Raw genomic sequence first — 25,957 nt, forward strand, 5'->3', positions numbered from 1 at the left:
CAACAATCTTTCTTTCCAAGGACAATCGCACAATAGAACAAGCTGCCAAAGGAAATCATCACCTCCGCATTGCTTGAAATCTTTCAAGACCCATCTTTAGATCATTTCCATTTAATAATTTTCATTATCGGTACTGCCATTTCTGCAGGTCATGCTGGTTCAGCTGGTACTACCCATATAAATGTTCGGGCAAGACCAATATTAGTCTGATTCTGACACCACTCAAGCAGAAGAACCCTGGCTTTAGAACCCTCCCCCTTCCTTGGGACAACTCTTGTCCTCTCTGCCCAATGATCTATGTCTCCAGTATTGGTTTACCAAGGACACATGAAGCTTGGCAGATATCATCCTGGTTTCAAGGGACTGAAGACAATGATGACCATTTATCCCTACATGATGGGCAGATAGTGCTGATTTCCAGTCCTGGTGTATGTTCATTGACCCAAAATGTTCACCATGTTTCTTGCTCCACAGATGTTGCCTGACTTGCTGAATATTTCCAGCATTTGTATCTACTACTCTCTGAATGTATAATTTTCAACCAGAGAATCGATTCAAAATAATAATAACAATTTGATTGTTTCCATTCAAATTTAAATGGTCTGTATCATCGTGATATAACAGTACAAATAATTAGAGTTATTAAAGGGTGAATGATTTTTAAATGAGATTCATTAAATTTTTGTTAATTTTAGAAGATTTGGGGAAAGGACAGCAGCTGCTCCAATATTTTGTGTAGTTACTGCTTCATTACCAAGAGTCAATTAAGCATTGTGCTACAGTAAAGAAGGTTCTGAAGTGATAATTTGTTAACGATATCATGTACACTTGTCATAACCAGTCGGGATCCTATCGGAACTGAGAATAGCGATTACTAGGATGAATACTAATTGCACATTCTGCAAACTTCAATTTGATACAATGCTTATACCAGCTCTTTGCACACTGTTTAATGAACGATTATTTTCTTTGAATATAGTTTATCTTTAAAACAAAGACTAGGAGTGCAGCGAGAAGAGGATACTGCATAAGAGCTTTTACAGAATGAGAGTAATCTTTAATAGTCTCACAAATACATTAACACTGCAATGAAGTTATTGTGAAAATCCCTTAGATGCGACACTCTGGCGCGTGAATGTCCAATTTACCTAACAAACTCGTCTTTTGGGACTTGTGGGAGGAAACCGCAGCAGCCGGAAGGAACCCACGCAGGCACTGAAAACGTGCAGACTCCGCACAGACAGTGACCCACGCGGAATCAAACCCGGACCGTGGCACTGTGAAGTAACAGTGTGAACCACTGTGCTACCGTGCCGCATTTAAAGCAGTTCTTTATGAGCTACGCGTAGTTTTCCAAATTTGTATTCATGGTCTGTCAGTCGTTCAGTTTCTTTAGGTTCAAACCATTCTGCTGTTGTCTATTTGTGTCTAGTTTGAGTAATGGCTTGTTTAACTGCAGCTTAACCCTCAGCAAGTGTTTGATGAAGGTAGAAGCACTGCAGTAAACTTTCACAATTGGACAATTCTACTGCCACAAAGAACACCATCACAAAGTACGGTTGTCATTGGTATTTAGTTTAGGAAGAGCATTTTGTATTTTCTTTTAGCTTGCCTTTTCCAAACTTTTTTTCATGTCAAACAAATAATTTGGTTGGATTGGAAGGGAGAAAACCCATCCGTCCCTGTGGTTGTGACTGCCCAGAGCACTCGTAAACAGGAAATTATGGGTGTACTCTGTAGTGCTATTGAATATAGCAAATTAAACACTTGAAATAATAAGCATAAATGGCTCTTGCAAATTGCAACACTGAAATTAATTGCATTTCACCCATAAATATGCTTTATTCATAAAACATTTTAAATTAATTGTGCATTCGGTGCATTATCAGTATCTTTCTCTAATTGTCCTTCGTTCTGCGAAATGTAGGTGTCTAAAACTGCTTTATATTAATGCTGCCTATTAGAAAAGAGGGCCAATGGATATTCTTTGCAGCTTAACTGTTTGGAATATACCTTGGTTGATACTTTACTGGGTTTAATTCCAATTTTGGAATCTATCTTTTGCAAGGTTACTACTTTAATAATCAATTAAAGTGTAAACCATGTGGGACAAAATTAAGATTACACTTCTTGGTAGGTTGTGCATCTGCAGAGACAGAAAATGCATTTTTGTTTCAAACCATCCTGGAGTTGAAAACAATTTTATCATGAATCAAACTCATGGCTACATATGGTAGGCCATTCCCTAAACCAACACGATGACCGGACCAATCCCTAAACCAACAGGATGACCGGACCAATCCCTAAACTAACACGATGACCGAGCCAATCCCTAAACCAACACGATGACCGTGTCTATCCCTAAACCAACACAATGACCGGGCCAATCCCTAAACCAACACGATGACCGGGCCAATCCCTAAACCAACACTATCTCCGGGCCAATCCCTAATCCAACGCGATCTCCGGGCCAATCCCTAAACCAACGCGATGACCGGGCCAATCCCTAAGCCAACACGATGACCGGGCCAATCCCTAATCCAACGCGATCTCCGGGCCAATCCCTAAACCAACGCGATGACCGGGCCAATCCCTAAACCAACACGATGACCGGGCCAATCCCTAAACCAACACGATGACCGGGCCAATCCCTAAGCCAACACGATGACCGGGCCAATCCCTAAGCCAACACGATGACCGGGTCAATCCCTAAACCAACACGATGACCGGGCCATTCCCTAAACCAACGCGATGACTGGGTCTATCCCTAAACCAACACGATGACCGGGTCTTTCCCTAAACCAACACAATGACCGGGCCAATCCCCAAACCAACACGATGACCGGGCCAATCCCTAAACCAACACGATGGCCGGGCCAATCCCTAAACCAACACGATGACCGGGCCAATCCCTAAACCAACACGATGACCGGGTCAATCCCTAAACCAACATGATGACCGGGCCATTCCCTAAACCAACACGATGACCGGGTCAATCCCTAAACCAACATGATGACCGGGCCATTCCCTAAACCAACGCGATGACCGGGTCTATCCCTAAACCAACACGATGACCGGGCCAATCCCTAAACCAACACGATGACCGGGCCAATCCCTAAACAACACGATGACCGGGCCAATCCCTAAACAACACGATGACCGGGTCTATCCCTAAACCAACACGATGACCGGGCCAATCCCTAAACCAACACGATGACCGGGCCAATCCCTAAACAACACGATGACCGGGCCAATCCCTAAACAACACGATGACCGGGCCAATCCCTAAACAACACGATGACCGGGCCAATCCCTAAACAACACGATGACCGGGCCAATCCCCAAACCAACACAATGACCGGACCAATCCCTAAACGAACATGATGACCTGGCCGATCCCTAAACCAACACGATGACCGGGCCAATCCCGGCCTAAACCAACAGGATTAAAGTTGATTATCTTGCCACAATCTCATTGCTGTTGCAGGAGCTTGCTGTGCACAATTTGTCTTCTGTATTTCCTACATTACAACATTAACTACACTTCAGAAGTATGTAATTAGTCGTGAAAAGCTGTGGGACGTTCTGAAATTGCTATATAAATGCAAGCCCTCCTTTGTTATTTACAAGAATGTAACAAGAAATCTGAGAGCAGAGTTTTTTTGCTTTCCTCCTTTCTTTGTACAGCTGTAGAACTGTTCCATTTGATTTTCCAATTCAAACAGAAGGAATACTGCTTCAGGGATTCTGTGACTGGTTTCAATTTAACTGGGTGTTTTAACCAGCAAGAAACATGAAATTTGTGTAGTTTCTATATTTCTGTTGCATCTGGTCATTGGCAAGAAGTCCCAGTAAAATATCTTGGTTGTAATTGCAGTCACTGTATCGGTGTCAGTAGTGCCCCGAGTCCTGGATTCACAAAGCATTTGTGGTAATTATTCATGAGCTGTGAAATACTACCCCAAGTGTCAAGTACCGAATGAGACATGATTTACAGTAAAATAAACCAGGAGCTAATGTTCCGCATGCAGCTCACAAATTCAAATGATGATGGAAGTGAGAGTTGGTGAGAGTTTTTGAGTGTTTATAAGGCGAGCCATTACCTTCTGACCCCCCCTTCAAAATCCTGCCATTTGTGATCAATCTGTTTCCCTTCCCAGCCACTCTGGGTCTGAAGCTGATGGCCTGGCCCCTCTTGTTGTCAAAACTCTTCTCTATATCCGTCACCTTCAGACTGTACTATATCATTACTCAGTTGGCAGGTTTCCAATTCTCCATCCTATGTAAGCTTCAGTTCATCCAATACTTACGCTGCTTGTATCTTATTCCACTCTGTGCTCCCTTCAACCTTGTCCTTGCAAAACTATATTGGCCCCTGGTCCCCCCTATTGAGCAGATAACCAGCAATCTGCTGTCGAGTGCCCCAGCAGCCCATAATTCACCCACACCCACCATCACAGCTTCCGAAGTCAGATCGGCCTTCCTGAAAGTGAACCCACGGAAGGCGACGGGCCCGGACGGGATCCCCGGTCGTGCACTCAGAGCCTGCGCAGACCAGCTGACAGAGGTATTCACAGACATCTTTAACCTGACCCTACCCCACTCCGAAGGTCCCACCTGCTTCAAGAAGACCACCATCATACCGGTACCAAAGAAGAACCAGGCAACGTGCCTCAATGACTACCGCCCGGTGGCCCTGACGTCAGTTGTAATGAAGTGCTTCGAGTGGCTGATCATGAAGCGCATCACCTCCATACTCCAGGAACGCCTTGACCCACTTCAATTTGCATACCGTCGCAACCGGTCCACATCAGACGCCATTTCCCTGGCCCTAAACTCATCCCTAGAGCATCTCGAAAACAAGGACTCCTACATCAGACTCCTATTTATTGCCTACAACTCCGCCTTCCAACACCATAATCCCAGCCAAGCTCATATCAAAGCTCCAAAACCTAGGGCTTGGCTCTCCACTCTGCAACTGGATCCTCGCTTTTCTGACCAACAGACCACAATCAGTAAGAATGAACACCAGCACGGTAGCATTGTGGATAGCACAATCGCTTCACAGCTCCAGGGTCCCAGGTTCGATTCCGGCTTGGGTCACTGTCTGTGTGGAGTCTGCACATCCTCCCCGTGTGTGCGTGGGTTTCCTCCGGGTGCTCTGGTTTCCTCCCACAGTCCAAAGATGCGCAGGTTAGGTGGATTGGCCATGATAAATTGCCCTTAGAGTACAAAATTGCCCTTAGCGTTGGGCGGGGTTACTGGGTTATGGGGGTAGGGTGGAGTTGTTGACCTTGGGTAGGGTGCTCTTTCCAAGAGCCGGTGCAGACTTGATGGGCTGAATGGCCTCCTTCTGCACTGTAAATTCTATGAAAACTCTATGAAAACACCTCCTCCACAATAGTCCTCAATACCGGTGCCCCGCAAGGCTGCGTACTTAGCCCCCTACTCTATTCCCTGTACACACACGACTGCGTGGCAAAACTTGGTTCCAACTCCATCTACAAGTTTGCTAACGATACGACCATAGTGGGCCGGATCTCGAATAACGACGAGTCAGAATACAGGAGGGAGATAGAGAACCTGGTGGAGTGGTGTAATGACAACAATCTCTCCCTCAATGCCAGCAAAACTAAAGAGCTGGTCATTGACTTCAGGAAGCAAAGTACTGTACACACCCCTGTCAGCATCAACGGGGCTGAGGTGGAGATGGTTAGCAGTTTCAAATTCCTAGGGGTGCACATCACCAAAAATCTGTCCTGGTCCACTCACGTGACACTATCACCAACAAAGCACAACAGTGCCTATACTTCCTAAGGAAATTTGGCATGTCCACATTAACCCTTATCAACTTTTACAGATGCACCATAGAAAGCATCCTATCGGGCTGCATCACAGCCTGGTATGGCAACTGCTCGGCCCAGGACCGCAAGGAACTTCAGAGAGTCGTGAATATCGCCCAGTCTATCACACGAACCTGCCTCCCATCCATGGACTCCATCTACACCTCCCTCTGCCTGGGGAAAGTGGGCAGCATAATCAAGGATCCCTCCCACCTGGCTTACTCACTTTTCCAACTTCTTCCCTCGGGCAGGAGATTCAGAAGTCTGAGAACACACACGAAAGACTCAAAAACAGCTTCCCCACTGTCACCAGACTCCTAAATGACCCTCTTATTGACTGACCTCATTAACACTACACCCTGTCTGCTTCATCCGATGCCAATGCTATGTAGTCACATTGCATATCTTGTGTTGCCCTATTATGTATTTTCTTGAGTTTTGTTTAATTCCCTTTTCCTCCCATGTACTGAATGATCTGTTGAGCTGCTTGCAGAAAAGTACTTTTCACTGTACCTCGGTACACGTGACAATAAACAAATCCAATCCAATCCAAAACCATAGATTTAAAATTCTCACCCTTGTATTCGAACTCTTTATGACTCTTGAGATAGATGGATGGGTGTGGATTAGGGAGGTGTGGTTCCCAGGGAGGGAGGGAGGGAGGGAGGGGGGGGGGGGGGGGGGCTACATTGTTCATCACCAACAATAACAGCAACCTGTATCTATATCACACCGTAGCACCTTCAATTTTAAACATCCTAAGGCGTTTAACAGGAGCATTGTAAAACAAAGTATGGCATGAGCTGTTGGATTAATAAGTAAAAGCTTGGTCAAAGAGGTAGGTTTTAAGGAACGTCTTAAAGCAGTGTTCTTCAAAGTCAGGGGCGACCCGCGGGTAGGTCACGGGCGGGTCTTGGGAGGGTTGCGGAGCCGTTGTCAGCGGCGTTCCCGATCGCGCAAATTCCCGCGCAGCGGCCGGCTTATCGGGCACGCATGCGCAGTACGGCCGCTATTTTTTTAAACTGTTGCAGCTTTTAGTTTTACATGTTCTGTCGTCGGTTTTTATTCATTTATTAATTTATTTTATTCATTTAATTTTAATTTTTTCATTTATCTTATTCATTTAATTTTTTTTACAAGTTCGGGGGTGGGGGGGGGGGGTGTTTCATTTATTTTATTCACTTTATTTATTTTACAAGTTCGGGGGGTGTTTTATTCATTTTTTCATTTATTTTACTCATTTTCTTTTTTATTTTCTTTAATAAGTTCGGGTGAGGTTTTATTTGATAAAATTGTACAGGAAAAAAAATGTAGAACTTTAGACAGATGGAGACTCCATACTTTCCGACACCGGAAGGCTTCTCCTTCATCCAACAGGTTCCGTTGGAGCAGCGTGTATGAGGGCCAGTGGGACCCAAAACCATTTCCTCCATTTTTGTCAGCGGCAAACACGATAAGAGAAAATGGTGGGTCACGCAGGTCGGCCGGCGTGGGTCGCGAAGGTCGGCTGGGTTGGGTCCCAAAGATTGGCCGGTTGGTAAAAATGGGTCCCTGGAAAAAAAGTTTAAAGAACACTGTCTTATAGGAAGAAAGTGAGGTAAAGATACAGAGCGATGTAGAGAAGGAATTCCAGAGCTTGGGACTTATAGAAGTGAAGGCACAGCCACCGGTGGTGGAGTGACTAAAATCAGGAATGTACAGAGGTTGGAAGCGATTACAGAGATGGGAAAGGGACAAGCCCATTGAAAACCAGAAGAAGAATTTAAAAATCAAGGTGTTACTTGACCAGGAACCAGTGTACATCAGCGAGCACAGTGATGATAGGGAAACGCGGCTGAGTGTGTCTTAAGACACGGGCAGCTAAGTTTTTCAACGATCACCGGTTTACAAAGGGTAAAATGTGGGAGACGTGTCAGGGCTATGTTGGAATATTCGATTCTAGGGATGCTGAAAGCATGAATGAGTGTTTCAGCAATGGGTGAGCTGAGACAAGGCCAAAGTTGGGTGATGTTACAGAGGTGGAAAAAGACCGGGTGCAATCTAATGGAAAAATGTCTATAAATGTCATTTTGGGTGGGTTTGGTGGGGTGTTTCCCGCCGGCTCTTTTGGTGAAATTTTGGGGAGTTTCTCCCGGGTCTAGCACACTCGTAGAATTTTTTTCCAGCAGTGGGGAGCTGGACACGCCAGTGATACCGTCTCCTCGGAGATTGGGCCGCCATTTTGAAAGGGTGTCCCGATCACGGAGTGAACTTGAGGGTCCCTCCCACACAAACATGGACATTAACCCCGCCCCAAAAGTGAAGACACCCCACTATGGGGTCACTGAGAGTCCCCTGTTTCAGGCCTCACTACCCGCACCTATTGGCACCCTCCCCTTTTCAGGACCCCCACCCTTCACACCCCCCCAACCTTTAGGAGGCCCCATCATACCAGCCCTTCACCCCCACCCCCAGTTCCCCCTTTTATTGGCATGGCCCCTCCTCGGGCACTGGCCCGTGGCAGTGCCTCCTGGGCACCCTGGAGCTGCTGCCAGTGCCACCTGGGCAGCTTGGCAGTGCCAGGCTGGCTGTGCCCAGGTGCCAGATGGAGAGCAAGGGTGCCACCTGCCCCTAACCACGCAGGGGTCTCCAATGACCTGGGAGACCCTCCCAGGTGCCATTACGTTGTGGACCAGTGCTAAACAGCGTCTGTGGGAGGCAGTTGGATTGGACTTGCATCTTGCTAATCAGATGGAGATTTGTCTTAATTGGTGTCAATTGGTGTCTCGCCATGTTTTGGCAGGATCTGGAGCCTACCACCGGGAGTGGGCTGGTTAGACCGCGAACCGTTTAGTGTCTAGTGTGCATCCCGATTTTGGCGCCTCCTGCTATTTAACCGGCGCGCCCGGTCCAAGCCGGGCGCAACACGGCCGTTGAATCGCACCCACTGTCTTAATGATGACACGAGTATGAGGTCGGAAGCTCATCTCAGAATCAAATGTGATACCAAGGTTGCAAGCAGATTGGCTTAATCTGTAACTGTTGGCAAGGAGAGGGATACAGTCAGTAGCCAGGGAACAGAGTTTGAAGTGGGAAGCATAAACAGTGGCTTCAGTCTTCCCGATAATTAATTGGAGAAAATTTCTGCTCATCTACTAGAACATAGAACAGTACAGCACAGAACAGGCCCTTCGGCCCTCGATGTTGTGCCGAGCAATGATCACCCTACTTAAACCCACGTAACCCGTATACCCGTAACCCAACAATCCCCCCCATTAACCTTACACTACGGGCAATTTAGCATGGCCAATCCACCTAACCCGCACATCTTTGGACTGTGGGAGGAAACCGGAGCACCCGGAGGAAACCCACGCACACACTGGGAGGACGTGCAGACTCCACACAGACAGTGACCCAGCCGGGAATCGAACCTGGGACCCTGGAGCTGTGAAGCATTGATGCTAACCACCATGCTACCGTGAGGCCCCTGTTACATTACTGTTGCATGTCTAATACACAGTCCAATAATGTAACAACCACAGAGGAATCAAGAATTTGTGCTAGTGAGGTATCGTCAGCATTCCGGAACGCAGTGCATTTAAATGATGTCGCCAAAGGGCAGCAAATGAAAAGTGGGAGGGGCTAAAGGAGAGATCCTTAGGGGGACACCAGCAGTAATTGCGTGGGAGCAGGAAGAGAAGCCATTGTAAGTGATCTTTGGTTACTATTGCATGGGCAACGATGGAACTAGGTAAATGCAGTCTCGCCCAGCTGGATGACAATCGAGAGGCATAGAAGGAGTATGGCGTGATCAACCATGTCACAGACTACTGGCAGGTCGAGAAGGATGAGGAGGGGAAGTTTATCACAGTCACATAGGATGTCATTTGTGACTTTGATCTGAACTGTTTTGGTGTTGGGTGTGGCAAAAACTGATTGGGGGGGCCGGATCCAATTATGATAAAGAAGGGGACAGATGACAGAATAATACAGTGCAGATGGAGATCAGTCAGTTCCTCATACTTTGTCTGCTGTTTGAAAGGGCTATCCAATTAGTTCCATTTCCTTTGGGTTTTTCCCGTGGCCCGGAAAATGCTTCCATTCAAGTATTTGTCCAATTCGCTTTGGAAAGTATTGAATCAGATTCCACCACCTTTTCAGGAGGTGGATTCCGAATCATACTCGCTTCATTTAAAAAAATAAATCTTCCTATTGTCTGTGGTTCTTTGACTTTTTTACCTTCAAATCCGTGTCCTCTTGTTTTCGACCTTAATGCTGCTGGAAACAGTTTCTCCTTATTTAGTTAACCCCAATCCTTCATGAGCGTGAATACCTCTATCAAATCTCCCATTAATCAACTCCATTGTTAAAGAGAACAAGCTCATGTTTTCTAGTCTCCCGATGTAAATGAAGTCCCCAATATCTTTAATAATATTCTAATAAATCTCCTCTGCACCCAGTCAAGTCCATGGTATCCTTCGTAAAATCTAGTGTCCAGAATTGGACACAATACTCTTTAGCCTAACTAACGATTTATATCAGTTCAGGATAACTACCTCTATTTGCCAAGGCATGTTTTTGGCAGCCTTCTTAGCCAGCGAATTCTGCAGAGAACTACTGTTACCTACACACGTTGGGTCGAATTCTCTGGTCATTATGATTTACCATCCTGCACAGTATCATATACCACCCACCCACCCCGCCAAAAATGCAGATGGAGAATTTAGGAAAAAAACGTTACACGTTGGCCTGAATTCTCTGGTCATTGCAAGAGAATGGTACGAATTTAGAAAAAGTTACCAAGACACAAGGCAGAGTACAAGACCTCCACCAAATGAGAGTTTGCCGACAGACTATCACCGAGGCAAAGGCGAGGACGTTTGCCTTCATCCCAGGCTGAAGCACCGCAAATCCAACATCCCAAAAAGTCCACCAGCAGACACGGATCCAGATCTACCCGGAGTATCTCCGACATGGAGTTAAATAATAATATTAATCTTTATTAGTGTCACAAGTAGGCTTACAGTGACACTGCAATGACGTTACTGTGAAAATCAACTAGTCGTCACATTCTGACGCTGGTTCGGGTACACTGAGGGAGAATTCAGAATGTCCAAATTACGTAACAAACATGACTTTCGGGACTTGTGGGAGGAAACCGAAGCACCTGGAGGAAACCCGTGCAGATTCTGCAGCGACAGTGACCTGGGCGCTGTGAAGTAACAGTGCTACCGACTGTGCTACCGTAAAGAAAGAGGCCCAAAAGCTTATCAACTTGGGACAGGGCCAGAACAAATGCTTATGGTTAGCCGGCCCCCGAGAGCAGCACTCGCACTTATCCTCAAGGCCAGAGAAGAATCCGCGCATCCGAGCTCTGGTCAGGTGCGTCCTGCGCAAAACCTTGAACTGAATCAAGCTCAGTCGAGCACACAAAGACGTGGGGTTGACTCTGGACGGCCTCACTCCACACCTCACCATTAAGAATGAGACCCTATTCATTCTCCCATTTCGTCTTCGCCTCACTCAGCAGAGCAGAATCTGTTGAAAGAATATGGCTGCCGGTGTCCAAAATAGACGACCGCGCCCCGATTTAACCTGAGGATCACCATACCCCAGGCGAGGGTCAAGGTTGAGAAGGTAGGGCCTTCATGAATAACCTCAGCCAGTATGGGAGTTGAACTTGCGCTGCTGGCCTTGCTCTGCATTATGAACCAGCTGTCTAGCCAACTGAGCATTTATGTTAATAATTAGATGATGAAGGAGGAGCGAAGCCTTGAGTATAAATCTAGGCATGGATTGGTTAGGTGGAGTAGCCACTTACTATACTGTATATTCTCTCCAAAACATGTTCTGTTCCTTTCAAAAAATTGTCTAAATTCATCTACCCAGATCTCTCTGTCCCTGTAACCCCATTAAGATTGTTCCATTCGGAGCATAGTAGAAGGAAATAGTTTCCGCATGATGCATGTAATGACAATTTTCCACCACCGTGTTTAGTCAACATCAGCTGGTAGTGAGTTTAAAAGTGAAAAATGTTCCAAGGCATTTCATGGGAGCATTAGATAAAATTGATGCTCAGCCAAAGGAGGAGAGAATGAAAGAGATGGAGGAAGAAAAATGGCCAAAAAATGTGTTTTAAGAAGGGTCTTAAAAGGAGAAGTAGGAGAAAAGGTATTGAAGGAATTTCAGACAGAGGTACTGAGGTGGTTTAAGGGATGTCTGCCAATATTGGGGAAAAGTTGGGAAATGCACAAGAAAAATAGAAAGTTTGCAGGAGGTGTGACTGAAGGTCATAAAATTAGGAAGGAGAAAGCCCATAAAAGTTCTTAAACATATGACGAGAGCCAGTGTACATCATGGATATTCATGAAGGCCTCGCCTTCGCAATCTTGCCCCTCGCCTGAGGTGTGGTGATCCTCAGGTTAAATCGCCACCAGTCAGCTCTCCTCCTCAAAGAGGAAAGCAGCCTAGGGTCATCTGGGACTATGACGACTTTACCTTACCTTTTACATCAATGAAGATGGGTGTAATGGGCAAATGTGGCTTGGTGCAAGATGGGGGGGCTGGATTCTCCGCCCCGCCACGCCACTTTTCTGCCCTGGCCCGCCGACTGGATTATCCGTTACGCCAGCCAGTCAATGGGGTTTCCCATTGTGGGGCAGCCTCTCACTGTCAGGAAACCCCCCAGGCGCCGGCAAAACGCTGGAGAATCCCGCCCAGGATTTGGATGAAGTGGTTAATGGCCAGGCTAGCCACGAAAGCATTGGGGTGATTGAAAGATAAATTGGTAGCCATGGATGAAGCCAGAGGTAAACCAGGTTATAAAAGTATGTACGACCTTGTGACAGTGGGGTTCAAATTTAAACTCTAGGCCAGTTGGCTGAGAAGGCTACAAACAGTCATATTTAACCCTAGGTAGTGGCCAGATGGTGATGAAATCAAATCCCACTCCACTAAGTATACTTGATTGATAGCACTTGATTTACAGTGCCTTTGGCCAGCTATGTTAAGTCTTTAACCAATAATGCATTTTCTTTCTGATACCTTGCCCTATGAATACGATAAACGCCTTTTTGCTCCTTGTACCTTGCGTCTGAGAGCATGTAGTTTTGAGTAACCATTTTGTTCTTGAACACATCCAGAGCCTTATCAAGAAATGTCAATGTGAGGAAAAGGTTTTTCCACAGCTCGGGCACGCTCTGTTAATATGGACTAATTTGTGGCAGTTTCATCGGGAATTTCTTTAAAATAAAATCTGTTAAATAAAATCAGGGTTTTAAAAAAATAAATTTAGATTACCCAATTATTTTTTTCCAATTAAGGGTCAATTTAGTGTGGCCAATCCACCTACCCTGCACATTTTTGGGTTGTGGGGGCGAAACCCACGCAGATACGGGGAGAATGTGCAAACTCCACACGGACAGTGACCCAGAGCCGGGATCGAACCTGGGACCTCAGCGCCGTGAGGCAGCTGTGCTAACCACTAGGCCACCGTGCTGCCCTAAATCAAATCAGGGTTGATTGCTGAAATGGTGATTTGGAATAAAGTCAGCTTTAAATGAGGAAGAATTGTAGGTGAAATTTCAGCGGCTGTTGCAGCCTTTTTTCCACAATTAGAACTTTGATTTGAGGAGAAGTGTTGCATGGTTCATGTGGAGTCAAGTGAGGACAGAAATTGAGCTGATTTCAGAATCGTGGTTTGCTAGTTTTACAGGCTTTGATCAGTGTGGTCTTTGGAACCAGTTTTCACCTATTTTAGCTACTGATTTGCTTTAGTGGTCAGAACTACTTGGTCAGATTTTTTAGCGGTGAAATTTTTCCCTTGTGGTTTTATAATAGTGGTTTAATAAATACCTACAGAACTTGCACATTGTGAAGAATGTACAGTGGAACAGAGTAATTTTCAACAAGTTACTTGAATTGTGGTGTTGAAAATGGAATCTTAACATCAAGAAGCATTTTTTGTTCAGGTATTGGAATGCTCTCGTGTTTGAAGAATGAGACCATTCTGGTACCGATTTTAAAAATTGAATAATCGAATAGTCTAAGTCCAGGTGAATTTGGAGATAGCTTCACTGATATGAATTGGTAGCTTTTACCTACTTTTATATATAAATTATGTATATGTGTGTATATATAGTTGGTTTTAGCAAAACCACTGTCCATGGAATGGAATGTGGAATTTCCTCATATGATCATGGTGCACCATGGTTAGCACTGCTGCATCACAGCATCAGGGACCCGGGTTCAATTCCGGCCTTGGGTAACTGTGCAGGGTGCTCCGACTTCCTCCCACGGTCCAAAGATGTGCAGGTTAGGTGAATTGGGAATTCTAAATTGTCCCTTAGTGTTCAAGGATGTGCAAGTTAGGTGGGGTTAAGGGGATAATGCAGGGTTGTGGGCCTAGGTAGGGTTCACTTTCAGAGGGTCAAATAACCTCCTTCTGCACTGTAGTGATTCTATTCTATTCTAATTGCCTTGTGCAAGACTATCTGCTGGACTCTTAAGTGGTGAAAACTGTTTTTTGGCTGTGTGTGCAGTTTTGGTGTCCTCATTTGAGGAAGGATGTTCTTGCTCTGGAGGGAGTGCAGCAAAGGTTTACCAGTCTGATACCTGGGATGGCAGGACTGTCATATGAAGAAAGGCTAAGTCAGTTAAGATTATATTCATTGGAGTTTAGACGAATGAGAGGGGATCTCATAGAAACGGACAAAATTCTAACAGGATTTGACAGGATAGATTCAGAAATAATGTTCCCGATGGTGGGTGAGTCCAGAACTATCGGTCATAGTTTGAGGATAAGGGATAAACCTTTTAGGACTGAGGTGAGGAGAAATTTTTTCACCCAGAGAGTGGTGAATCTGTGGAATTCATTACCACAGAAAGAAGTTGAGGCCAACTTCTTCTAAGTTGTGTAATTTCAAGAATGAATTAGATATAGCTCTTGGGGCTAAAGAGATCAAGGGATATGGGGAAAGGTGGGATCAGGAATTGATTTGATGATCAGCCATGGTCATAATGAATGGCGGAGCAGACTCGATGGGCCGAATGGCCTCCTCCCACTTCTATTTTCTATGTTTCTATGTTTGACTGATATTTCACAAAATACATTTAGCCCCATTGTTACCCTCTTGAGGGCTGTAGAAATATTTCACGAATTGGAAAATTACAAGTGTCAAAATGAACTCCTTAATGCACTATAAAGTCCAGCACAATGGTTAAAATGATGCTTCGCACTTGTATGGAAGATGGCAGCCGCCGGAAATTAAAAATAAGCATTCAGATCTCAAGGGAGTCTAAGTTTGATAGTCACTCAGAAAATTAATATTGTTTTCATTTTCTTTTTGTTCCCCCCAAAAAAAAACCTTGCTGGTGACTCTGTGGTGGATCGCACATCCTTCTCATCACTCCATTTTGCTCTGATGGACTGACCTTGCATTTTAAGGAAAGGGCCCAAGGTATGTATGCTAACTTCATCACTTATTGTGTTTATTTTAAAGAATGCAAAATTGTTCACCAGCGGCAGAGGAGCTTCTGTGTTACATTTTAAACCTAATGTACAGTTAATATCATTCTAGCCTCCAGTCTGGTGAATGGCTAGAAGGCAGTGATTTGCATTTCTGCAACATTTTTAGCTTGGTGCTTCAGGTGCCACAGTGATTGAAAGCTCATCTGCAAGCATACTTATTAAATTGGTACATGAGGGGTAAAGCAATCTGAAAGGAAAAATAAGACTAGAAAATTGAGGTTTATGGAATAGAAGGGTCAGTGTCAGCTTGGATAAAAGAAATTTGGCTTAAGGAGAGGAAACAGCGAACAGTGGAAAATGTTTGTTTTTCAAACTCAAGGAAGGTGGATAGTGGTGTTTCCCAAAGGTCAGCTTGGGGTCCACTGTATTTTGTTGTTGTGTATAAATGGATATTGGATTATAGAATAAATTTTTAAAAATTATCTGGACTAACAAACGCAAAAGTGTGGCAAACAATGAGAATGATGACAGCGAACTGCAACAGGACGAAGGCAGGCTAGCAGAATGGACAGAAAAGGGATTGGGATGAGGAATATATCAGCCATGATCGAATGGCAGGGCAGGCTCGATGGGCCAAATGGCCTAATTCTGCTCCGATAGCCTATGGTCTTAAAAGAGGCAGGTGGAATTTAATATAGAAAAGTATGAGGTGATGCATTTTTGGTGGAAGGGGGATAGGGAGAACAAATATAGGCTTATCAGCACAGGTCTAAAGCCAACAGAAGGACTTGGGGATCTTTTGAAGGCGGCAGGACATATTGAGGGTGTAGCTAGAGAGGAAGTGGGATCGTTGACTTTAGAAATAGAAGCAGTAAAATTATGCTGAACCTTTGTAAAACTCTGGTTAGGCAATAGTTATGGTGTTGCATCCAGTTTTGCTTGCCACAATTTAGGAAGGATGTGAGGGTCCTTGAGAGGGTGCTTATTAGATTTACCAGGATGGTTCCAAGGATGAAGAATTTTAGCTTCAAGATTAGGTTGGAGAAACTGGGTTAGTCTCTTTGGAACAAAGGAGATTGTGGGGGAGATTTGTTAGAGGCATAAGGATTATGCTGGCTTCGATAAGGGAGACAGAGAAAAGTTGTTCCCATTAGCTCAAAGTAAAAGGGTTAGGGAACATGTTTAAGGTTTTGCGTAAGAAATACGGGGATGTGAGCAAAACCTGTTCTGTGCAGTTAGTGGCAATGATCTGGGACTCTCTGCCTATGAGATTGTGGAAGCAGAAACAATCAATGATTTTGGAAGGAAACTGAATGGGCACTTAAGACAAATACACTTCTGGGGTTATGTAAGTAGAACAAGGGGATGGGACCGATTGAATTGCCCTTTAGAGAACGGGTATCGGCTTGATGGGCTGAATGCCCCCTTCTGTGCATTAAATAGCTCAATTGATGTTTCCTTTAATCTATAATAATTCAATCTTCCTATATGGATTATGTTAACATCAATTGAATTGTGAAGCCTGTGCTGTAGTAAGTTTTAGGGTCTTAAATTTGCCTGGTGTAGGTTAGTTCTAAAATACCTGAATTCCAGTGGCTTGGGTCTCCCTGTGTGTGTTGTATGGTGTGTCCATTCTTTATTTTTCCATGTGTGTGTATGTTAATCCTTTTTTCCGTTCTCTCCTTTCCATCTCTCTCTCTCTCTCTCTCTCTGACCATGGTGCTGCATTTGCTCACTCAGATCTAAACGCTAGTTGATGATTCATTATATTGTTGATGAGAATGCAGTAAACAAAGTTCCCCTTTCTATCATGGGGTGGGAATGTTTTCACGTCTAGCGTTGCCTTCGGTTGCATATTTTGCAGATAATTGCAACCTTAAAAGTAGTTGATCTTTGGTGGGGAGACTACACAGCTATGTCTGTTTTGCGTTAAGAATGTTAAAACAGTCATTTTTTTCTGACTCATTCATTTGAATTGCTGCCAGGGAGAATGTTGAAGATTTCCCGCTTAAGTCAGTAGTAGCCCTTGTCATGCTGTGACATTTCCATTGAAAGTCTTTGGCTGAGCCAATATGCTCAATAAGTTATCTGCTTATTCAAGTTGGATATTAAAGATCCACTGGTTCTATTAGATGCAAAAGCAAGAAATGTTACGACTGATTCTTCCATCATATATGTCAAATATATTGATTCATGAGGGGAGGCAGCGGTGTAGTGGTATTGTCACTGGACTAGTCCAGAAACCGAAGGAAATGTTCTGGGGACTGGAGTTCAAATCTTACCATGGCAAATTTGAATTCAATAAATAATATTGATTAATTTGGTTATTTGCCTTCTAATGGGAAATTGTTTGCACAGGGTCTCTAACACTCGTGTCTAAATAAATTATTGTACTTCTAAAATGTAGTTTGTGAAGCAATTTGAGGCATTTCAGGCTGTTACAAGTTTAGAATAGCCCACAGGCTGTTGAATCTGAGGAATTTATCTTCTGCTATAACTTGGTAATGCAAATTTCCTTTACCCCTACCCCCACCTCAAAGAAACAAACTTAAGATGTGTTTCAAGTTATTATTACATTGGCATACATCAAATGTTATGGGGTATCCTGGGAGCAGTTCAGTGTATTACTGCATCTAATGATTGTATTTATTGCTGAAGAAGCATGTAAACATCTCCAGTCCTAGCTCATAACATGTAATTCTTTATACAAAATCCTGAAATTTTTTCTATCACAGGTGTACGTGTGCTCCAGCTGAAATGTGTGTAGAGTATATGAAGCATTAAGATTTTCTTGTAACCACATACAATTAATTATTTTTGGAAAGGTTTGTGCATTGTAATATCATTTGAGCAAAAGTAGAAGTTTAATTTTTCTGTGCTGTTTTTTGTTGTGGAATAAAGATTTCCTTTAATAATTTTTTGTAGAGAGGGGAAAGTGCACCAGTATCTTTTAAAGCTTTTGTATATCCTGTAATTATTACATAAATGATGATTGAATTTTATTTTATTAGGTGTTTGCTTTTGACCATTGCTTCTGGTCCATGGATGAAAACAACAAAGCAAAATATGCAGGTGAGCCTTTTACTAATTGTAAAACCATTTGATACCATTTGTTGCACATATGTTTGTACACGTATATCTTGTGATAAGATAATTACTTAAATGTAGTGATAAATTAGTGGATAGACTACCGTTTATTTTAAACACTTGATATAATGAACCTGTCTTCAGAAATATCACCTACTTACTGAAGAACTGATTGGAATGGTAAATTAATTTGCTTTGTAATTCGAGCACTTTATTAAAAAAAATCATAAAAAATAACTTCCCAGAAACAAATGACGTGAAAGCTGATGAGACATCTTTAGACAGTCCAAGGACCCTCATTTGAACCTCTGTGTGAGTTTATGGATTATAAATTAACATTATGAACAGCATTAACTTTTGAGCTGCTGTATATAGTTCTAAGATATTCTTTGGGGAGTTTGCCCAGTGGGTAGGTTTGGTTTTTATTTGCCATTCTCGATCTATTTTTCCTCATCTACGTGAAAGCAAGAGCAAACAGAGCTCCTGGATGCACATTGGTATTGAATGTAGCTTCCAATTATTATCACAAATACCAGGGGATGCAAGCCGTCAAACTGCCCCACTGTAGATCATGATGCTCTTTTCTTGCAGGACAGTTGCAACTGTATTGCAATCAGCCAAAATTAGCTTGCAGTATTCCTAAACCAAGTTAAAACCAGAGCAATTATCGGGTTAATAGCCACTCCGTAGCTTTTGTTGGTGTAAACATTGGCTAGCAACATTGAACTGCATTGATGGTTCAGTAAAGCATCAGAAAATACATTTCTGCACAGAGTCCCTTCAAATATTATTACAGATTTTAATGTACAAGTGTGATGTACACAGCAGTGAAGTGAGCACACCGTTCATATTCAAATACTGCTGATATTTTTTTTTAATGACTTGTGTATTTGTCTACATCCTCTGTCATTGTGGCCCGTCTTGATGGAAAAGCTCATGTTTCAAAGTGACCTTTCTGCAACCATAGTCCATGAAAGGAACTAGTCCTCTTGTACAGACAAAGCATTGGTTGTTAGTGGGGAAAGGCTATCTATTTTACATGGCAAGGGTTGTATGGGATCAATTCAAATTTTCTGTCACGTTGCAGCTTGAGGCATAACTAGAAATTAACCAAAGCTTTTGATGAACTGCATGTATTTTAAGTTATTTTTGCAAAGACAGAAAAATGGTCTGGGGCATTTTCTTTGAAAGAAGAGAACTGTAACAAGACTTCTACTTTTTCAGAAAAATAATTGGGATACAGCAACTCTGGTCTGCTCTCATTTCTTCCATGATGAGGGACAGTGAGGCTATCTTTTGTGTCAATGTCTCAGTTTGAAACAGGATTGCACCAAAAATGGGCTGGAATATGCAGTCAGATTCGCCTGACTATGTTTAAGATGGTGGCTGTGTTTGTAGCGTAGCCCAACATGTGAAACTTCAACATTTCGTATTGGTATTCCTTTAATTTTTGTTTGCTATTAATTAGCTCTCAACTTCTACTTGATCAATGTGATTCTTAATCCCTCACTCTCGGTGTTATTCTGTTGTCATCTTTTAAAAAAAGTATTTTTATTAAGATTTTGCAGAATTTTTCATACTAAAACAGTAGTAACCATAATAACAAAACAAACTAGAGTGAACACTAACAAGTGCAAAAAGAGAATATACAATAACAATTAAATAGACATTACCCCACGCGACCCAGCCTTCCCACACCATCCCAATGAAGCACTCACCAAGTCCCCCAACCGCCCCGCCCCCTACGAATTGCTGCTGCTGCTGACATTTTAATTTTCCCCGAGAAAGTCGACGAACGGTTGCCACCTCCGAGAGAACCCTAGCGTAGACCCTCTTAAGGCAAACTTGATTTTCTCGAGGCTGAGAAACCCAGCCATATCGGTAACCCAAGTCTCTACACTCGGGGGCTTAGAGTCCCTCCACATTAATAAAATCCGTCTCCAGGCTACTAGGGAGGTAAAGGCCAAGACGTCGGCTTCTTTCCCCCCCTGAACTCCCGGGTCTTCTGACACTCCAGAGATCGCTATCTCTGGACTCGGCACCACCCATGTGTTAAGCACCTTGGACATTGCCCTTGCGAACCCTTGCCAGAACACTCTAAGCTCCGGACATGCCCAAAACATGTGGACATGGTTTGCAGGGCTGCCCTTGCACCTCATACAACTGTCTTCTACCCCAAAAAACTTGCTCATTCTCGCTGCCGTCATGTGTGCCCGGTGGACCACCTTAAATTGAAATAGACTGAGCCTAGCACATGATGAGGAGGAATTAACCCTGCCCAGGACATCTGCCCACAGACCCGCTTCCAACTCCTCACCTAGCTCCTCCTCCCACTTGCCCTTGAGCTCCTCCACCGGGGTTTCCTCCGCCTCCTGGAGTTCCTGGTAGATATCCGACACCCTCCCCACCCAGATGCCGGAGACCACCCTGTCCTGTATCCTCAGTGGCGGCAGCGTCGGAAAGGCCACTACCTGTTTTTCCAGGAAGGCTCGTACTTGCAGATATTTAAAGGCGTTTCCTGGCGGCAGATTAAATTTGTCCTCTAGCGCCTTCAAACTGGGAAAGCTTCCGTCTATGAACAGATCTACCATCCTTCTGATGCCTGCCCCCTGCCAGCTCTGGAACCCACCATCCATCCTACCCGGGAGAAACCTGTGGTTGTTGCATATCGGGATCCAGACTGACGCTCCCTCCACCTTCTTGTACCTCCTCCACTGTCCCCAGATCCGCAGTGTCGCCACTACCACCGGATTTGTGGAGTAACGGGTCGGCGAGAATGGCAAAGGAGCCGTTATGAAAGCTCCCAGACTAGTACCTTTACATGACACCGCCTCCAGCTGCTCCCACGCCCCCCCCCCCCCCCCCCCCCCCCCCCCCCCCCCCGCCCCCCCCCCCCCCCATCGCCCACTTCCTAATCATAACTATATTGGCCACCCAGTAGTAGTTGCGAAAGTTCGGCAGCGACAACCCACCCCCCGACTGCGCTCCAACAGCGATCCCCTTACTCGCGGGGTCTTATTCACCCACACAAAGCCCGTAATGATCCTACTCACCCGCTTAAAAAAGGCCTTAGGGATGTAGATGGGGAGGCACTGAAAGACAAACAAAAATTTAGGGAGGACAGTCATTTTCACGGTCTGCCAGTGACAGCGGGAGCATGTCCCACCTTTTAAAGTCCCCTTCCATTTGCTCCACCAACCGGGTCAGGTTGAGCCTGTGCAGAGCATCCCATTTACTGGCCACCTGTATACCCAGATAACGAAAACTTTTCTCTACCATCCACTCTAAATTTAGAGTACCCAATAATTTTTTTAAATTAAGGGGCAATTTAGCGTGGCCAGTCCACCTAACCAGCATATCTTTGGGTTGTGGGGGTGAACCCCCCCCCCCGCCTTATGGCAAATAGTAACGGGGAGAGGGGTAACTCCTGCCTTGTTCCCCGGTGAAGCACAAAGTACCCCGACCTCAGCCGGTTTGTACATACACTTGCTACAGGCGCCTGGTACAGCAATTTTACCCAGCCAATAAAGCCCTCACCAAACCCGAACCTCCCCAGCGTTTCCCAGAGGTACTCCCACACCACCCGGTCAAAGGCTTTCTCTTCGTCCATCGCTGTTACCACCTCCGCATCGCCTCCCTCTGAGGGCATCATAATATTCAAAAGTCTCCGGACATTGGTATTGAGTTGGCTGCCTTTAACAAACCCAGTCTGGTCTTCCACTATCACCCCTGGGATACAATCCTCAATTCTAGTGGCCAGAATCTTAGCTAGCAATTTGGCATCCATGTTTAAAAGCGAAATCGGCCTGTATGACCCGCAATATTTTGGGTCCTTCCCTCGTTTAAGAATGAGTGAGTTCAAAACCTGTGACATTGTTGGGGGGAGGGTTCCTTTCTCTTTGGCCTCATTGAAGGTCCTCATCAGGAGTGGGCTCAATATTTCCGAAAATTTCTTATAGAATTCTACCTGGTAACCGTCCGGCCCCGGGGCTTTACCCGATTGCATGCCCTCTATACCCTTGACAATCTCCTCCAATTCAATCGGGGTCCCCAGCCCCTCCACCAGGTCCTCTTTCACCGTTGGAAACCTCAACTGGTCCAAAAATTGCCTCATCCTTTCCGCTCCTGTCGGGGGCTCCGACTCGTATAGTTTACTATAGAATTCCTTAAAGACTCCGTTCACCCCCTCCGGATCCAAGACAGTGTTACCCTCCTTATTCTTTACTCTTCCGATTTCCCTGGCCGCCTCCCTCTTTCGCAGTTGGTGTGCCAGCATTCTACTCGCTTTCTCCCTGTACTCATAGACTGCCCCCCTTGCCTTCCTCAGCTGTGCTACCGCTTTCCCTGTGGTCAGCAGTTCAAGCTCCGCCTGCAGACTCCGCCGCTCCCTCAGTAGCCCCGCCTCGGGGGGCCTCCACGTTACTCCTGTCCACTCGGAGTATCTCCTCCACCAGTCTCTCTCTCTCTCTGCTCTTTCTCTCTTTTCCCTATGGGATCGAATTGAGATAAGTTCCCCTCTGACAACTGCCTTCAGAGCCTTCCAGACCGTTGCTGCTGCTACCTCACCCATGTCGTTTGTTTCCAGGTAATCCTGGATGTTCCTGCTAATCTGCCCTTCAAACCTCTTCGTCCGCCAGCAGCCCCACATCCAGTCTCCAGAGTGGGTGCTGCCCTCCCTCCTCACCTAAGCCGCAGGTCCACCCAGTGCGGGGCATGGTCCGAGATTGTGATTGCTGAGTATTCTGCCCCTGCCACCTTTGGGATTAACGCCCTGCTCAAGACAAAGAAATCTATGCGGGAATAAACCTTATGAACGTGGGAGAAAAAAAGAGAGCTCCTTCGCTCTCGGCCGTGCAAACCTCCAGAGATCCACCCCCCCATCTGCTCCATAAAACCCTTCAGTTCCTTAACCACTGCTGGTTGCTTCCCTGTCCTGGACTTCGACCGGTCCAGCTCGGGGTCGATGACTGTGTTGAAGTTTCCCCCCATGATCAGGTGGTGTGACTCTTATGTCCGGGATTTTGCCTAGCATGCGTCTCATAAATTCCACATCATCCCAATTCGGAGCATAGACGTTCACAAACACCACCCGGACCCCCTCCCACTTTTCACTCACCATTAAATACCTGCCCCCCTTATCTGCCACAATTCTCCCAGCCTCGAATGCCACACCCTTACGGATCAGAATTGCTACCCCCCTGGTCTTCGAATCCAGCCCTGAATGCAACACCTGGCCTACCCATCCCTTTCTCAATCTCATGTGATCTGCGAGCTTTAAATGTGTCTCCTGAAGCATTGCTACGTCTGCCTTTAACCCCTTTAGATGCCCGGCCAACCTCGAGCCCGCGCCCGTCGCTTCCTCGAGCACCCCAACGGGGAGCCGCCACCCTTGACCCTCAATTGGTACCCCGAAATTGATACCTCCTCTGTCAGCAAAGCAGCACCCCCCTCCTCCCACAGCCCCACGACCCAAAACCCCACGCCAAGCACCAGCTGGGCAATTGCTCACCCCCTACTACGCTCCTGAGAGTCAGTTGACCCATGCTGACCCTGGCAGCTCCCGCCCCTGGCGCCGATCAGACTGTCGCCTCATTGTCCGGATCCTTCTCCCCACATGAATAAACCAATTAAACTACCTCTCCAGCCCCAGTGAGTAAATAGTAATACGAAACAAAAAATAAACAGAAGACACTAACATTGCCCCATGAGGAGACACCTGTTGAACCAAGGCTCCAACTTCCCGAAAATTCGCACTGAGTACAGGGCCCCCTCTCCCCTCTCTATCTCAACTTTGCCGAAAACACTGCACCCTCCAGCCACCACCACAGCCCTTACACGCACCCAACATTGTATACAATCTTATATTAGAAACGGTACCGTGTTACCCAGCCCCACCGCCACATTCCACCAAAGCTTAGCTGTCCTTTAATTCGAGTCCAGATTTTCTTGTTTGACGAATGACCACGCCTCATCCGGCGTCTCAGAATAGTGATGCCGTTCCTTGTACGTGACCCATAGCCTCTCTGGGTGTAGCATGCCAAATTTCACGCCCTTGCTAAAGAGTGTTGCCTTCACCCAGTTGAATCCAGCACGCCTCTTGGCCAGCTCCGCACCCAGGTCCTGGTAGATGCGTATCACGCTGTTCTCACACCTGCTGCTTCGTTCTTTTTTTGCCAACCGCAAGACAAGTTCCTTGTCCGAGAAGCGATGAAATCTCACCACCATGGCCCTCTGCGGTTAATTCGCCTTGGGCTTCCTTGCAAGGGCTCTATGCGCCCCGTTCAGCTCCAGGGGTCGAGGGAATACCCCGTCCCTATCAGCGTCTCCAGCATCTTGGACACAAATGCTCCCTCATCCGACCCCTCCACATCTTCGGGGAGGCCCACAATTCTCAAGTTCTGTCTCCTGGACTTGTTTTCTAGGTCCTCCAGCCTCTCCTGCCACTTCTTGTGGAGGTCATCCTGTGCCTCCGATACAACCAACTCGTCCTCATGGTCGGATAGCTTTATCTCCATCTCCTTAATCGCTTTCCCTTGTGTTGCCTGAGTTGCGATCATTTGGTCTATTGATGCCTTCATCGGGGCCAGCATGTTCTTTTTAAGATCAGCAAAGCAGCCCCCAAGGAACTCCTGTTGCTCCTGTGCCCACTGCCCCCATGGACCCTGGTCTATACCGGCTGCCATGACGTGCTTCGACGCCCGCTCCGCACGCTTCTGTCTGTCGGGACTTAAAGGCTTCACCCGGCCCCTCCTGGTCCAGCTATCCATACAACAGAGAGGGAATCCTTTTGGCAGTGTTCGCTTCACCAATCTGCCCCAAAAAGTCCGTGGAAACTCCTGAAAAAGGTCCGAGAGTCGGTTCCAGACGGGAGCTGCCGAATGCGCGACCTACTCCTCCATGGCCGCCACCGGAAGTCTCGTCACCGCTTCTTCAATGGCCTTGGTGAGATCTTTTCACAGTTGTTCCCTCTGCTGCTAGAATTCAGCTTTAATAAAGGCCCTCAAGTCAGTTTGAAGCCTTTAAGCTCGCCCTTCCCCCGCCTGCATGCTGGAAAAGGCTTTTGTCTTTGCTGCAGCTCCAGCCAAATCTTTCACTGTTTCTGCCGGGTCTGGTAACCAAGAGACATACCATTCCTGGGGGAAAGTACTCTTTCAATATTCACCTACGTCTTTTCATCAAAATTCTACCCCGTGTCGATTAAAAAAAGAGCTCTTTTCTGCAACTTTAGGGGCAGAAGCTGCCTTGTGTGTGACCACTTACTCCATGGTCCACACCAGAAGCTGTTATCATCTTAATGGATTGCACCAACTATTTGGTGCCAGCCAGGACAGCCACATTGCAGAAAATGTGCTCTCAGCAATGAAGCTTGGAGGTGACCACTGGCCTCATTCCCTCATTCAAGAGGTTGAGATGATATTGTGAACTGAACAATTTAGTGATCATTTAAAGTTAGGCTTGTCAGTATTGGAAACTAAATATTTTTACACCTTAAGAACTGAGCATTCTCAATTCAGTGTAACATTAGAGTTCAAATACCTAATACTTTTTTCTGACTGAAATGCCATTTTTCAGAATAGTT

General features: G+C 45.6%; 1 protein-coding gene across 1 annotated transcript in view; it reads left to right on the plus strand.

The window, feature by feature from the left end:
* The window catches only part of kif13a (kinesin family member 13A), a 350,954-nt gene that overhangs the window by 113,339 nt on the left and 211,658 nt on the right, over window positions 1–25,957 (plus strand). The window contains 2 exon segments of the mRNA XM_038796988.1: window positions 15,268–15,280; window positions 18,303–18,363. Coding sequence (XP_038652916.1) covers window positions 15,268–15,280; window positions 18,303–18,363 — 74 coding nt within the window.

Source organism: Scyliorhinus canicula, chromosome 5 (assembly GCF_902713615.1).
Source record: "Scyliorhinus canicula chromosome 5, sScyCan1.1, whole genome shotgun sequence".
Lineage (NCBI taxonomy): Eukaryota > Metazoa > Chordata > Chondrichthyes > Carcharhiniformes > Scyliorhinidae > Scyliorhinus > Scyliorhinus canicula.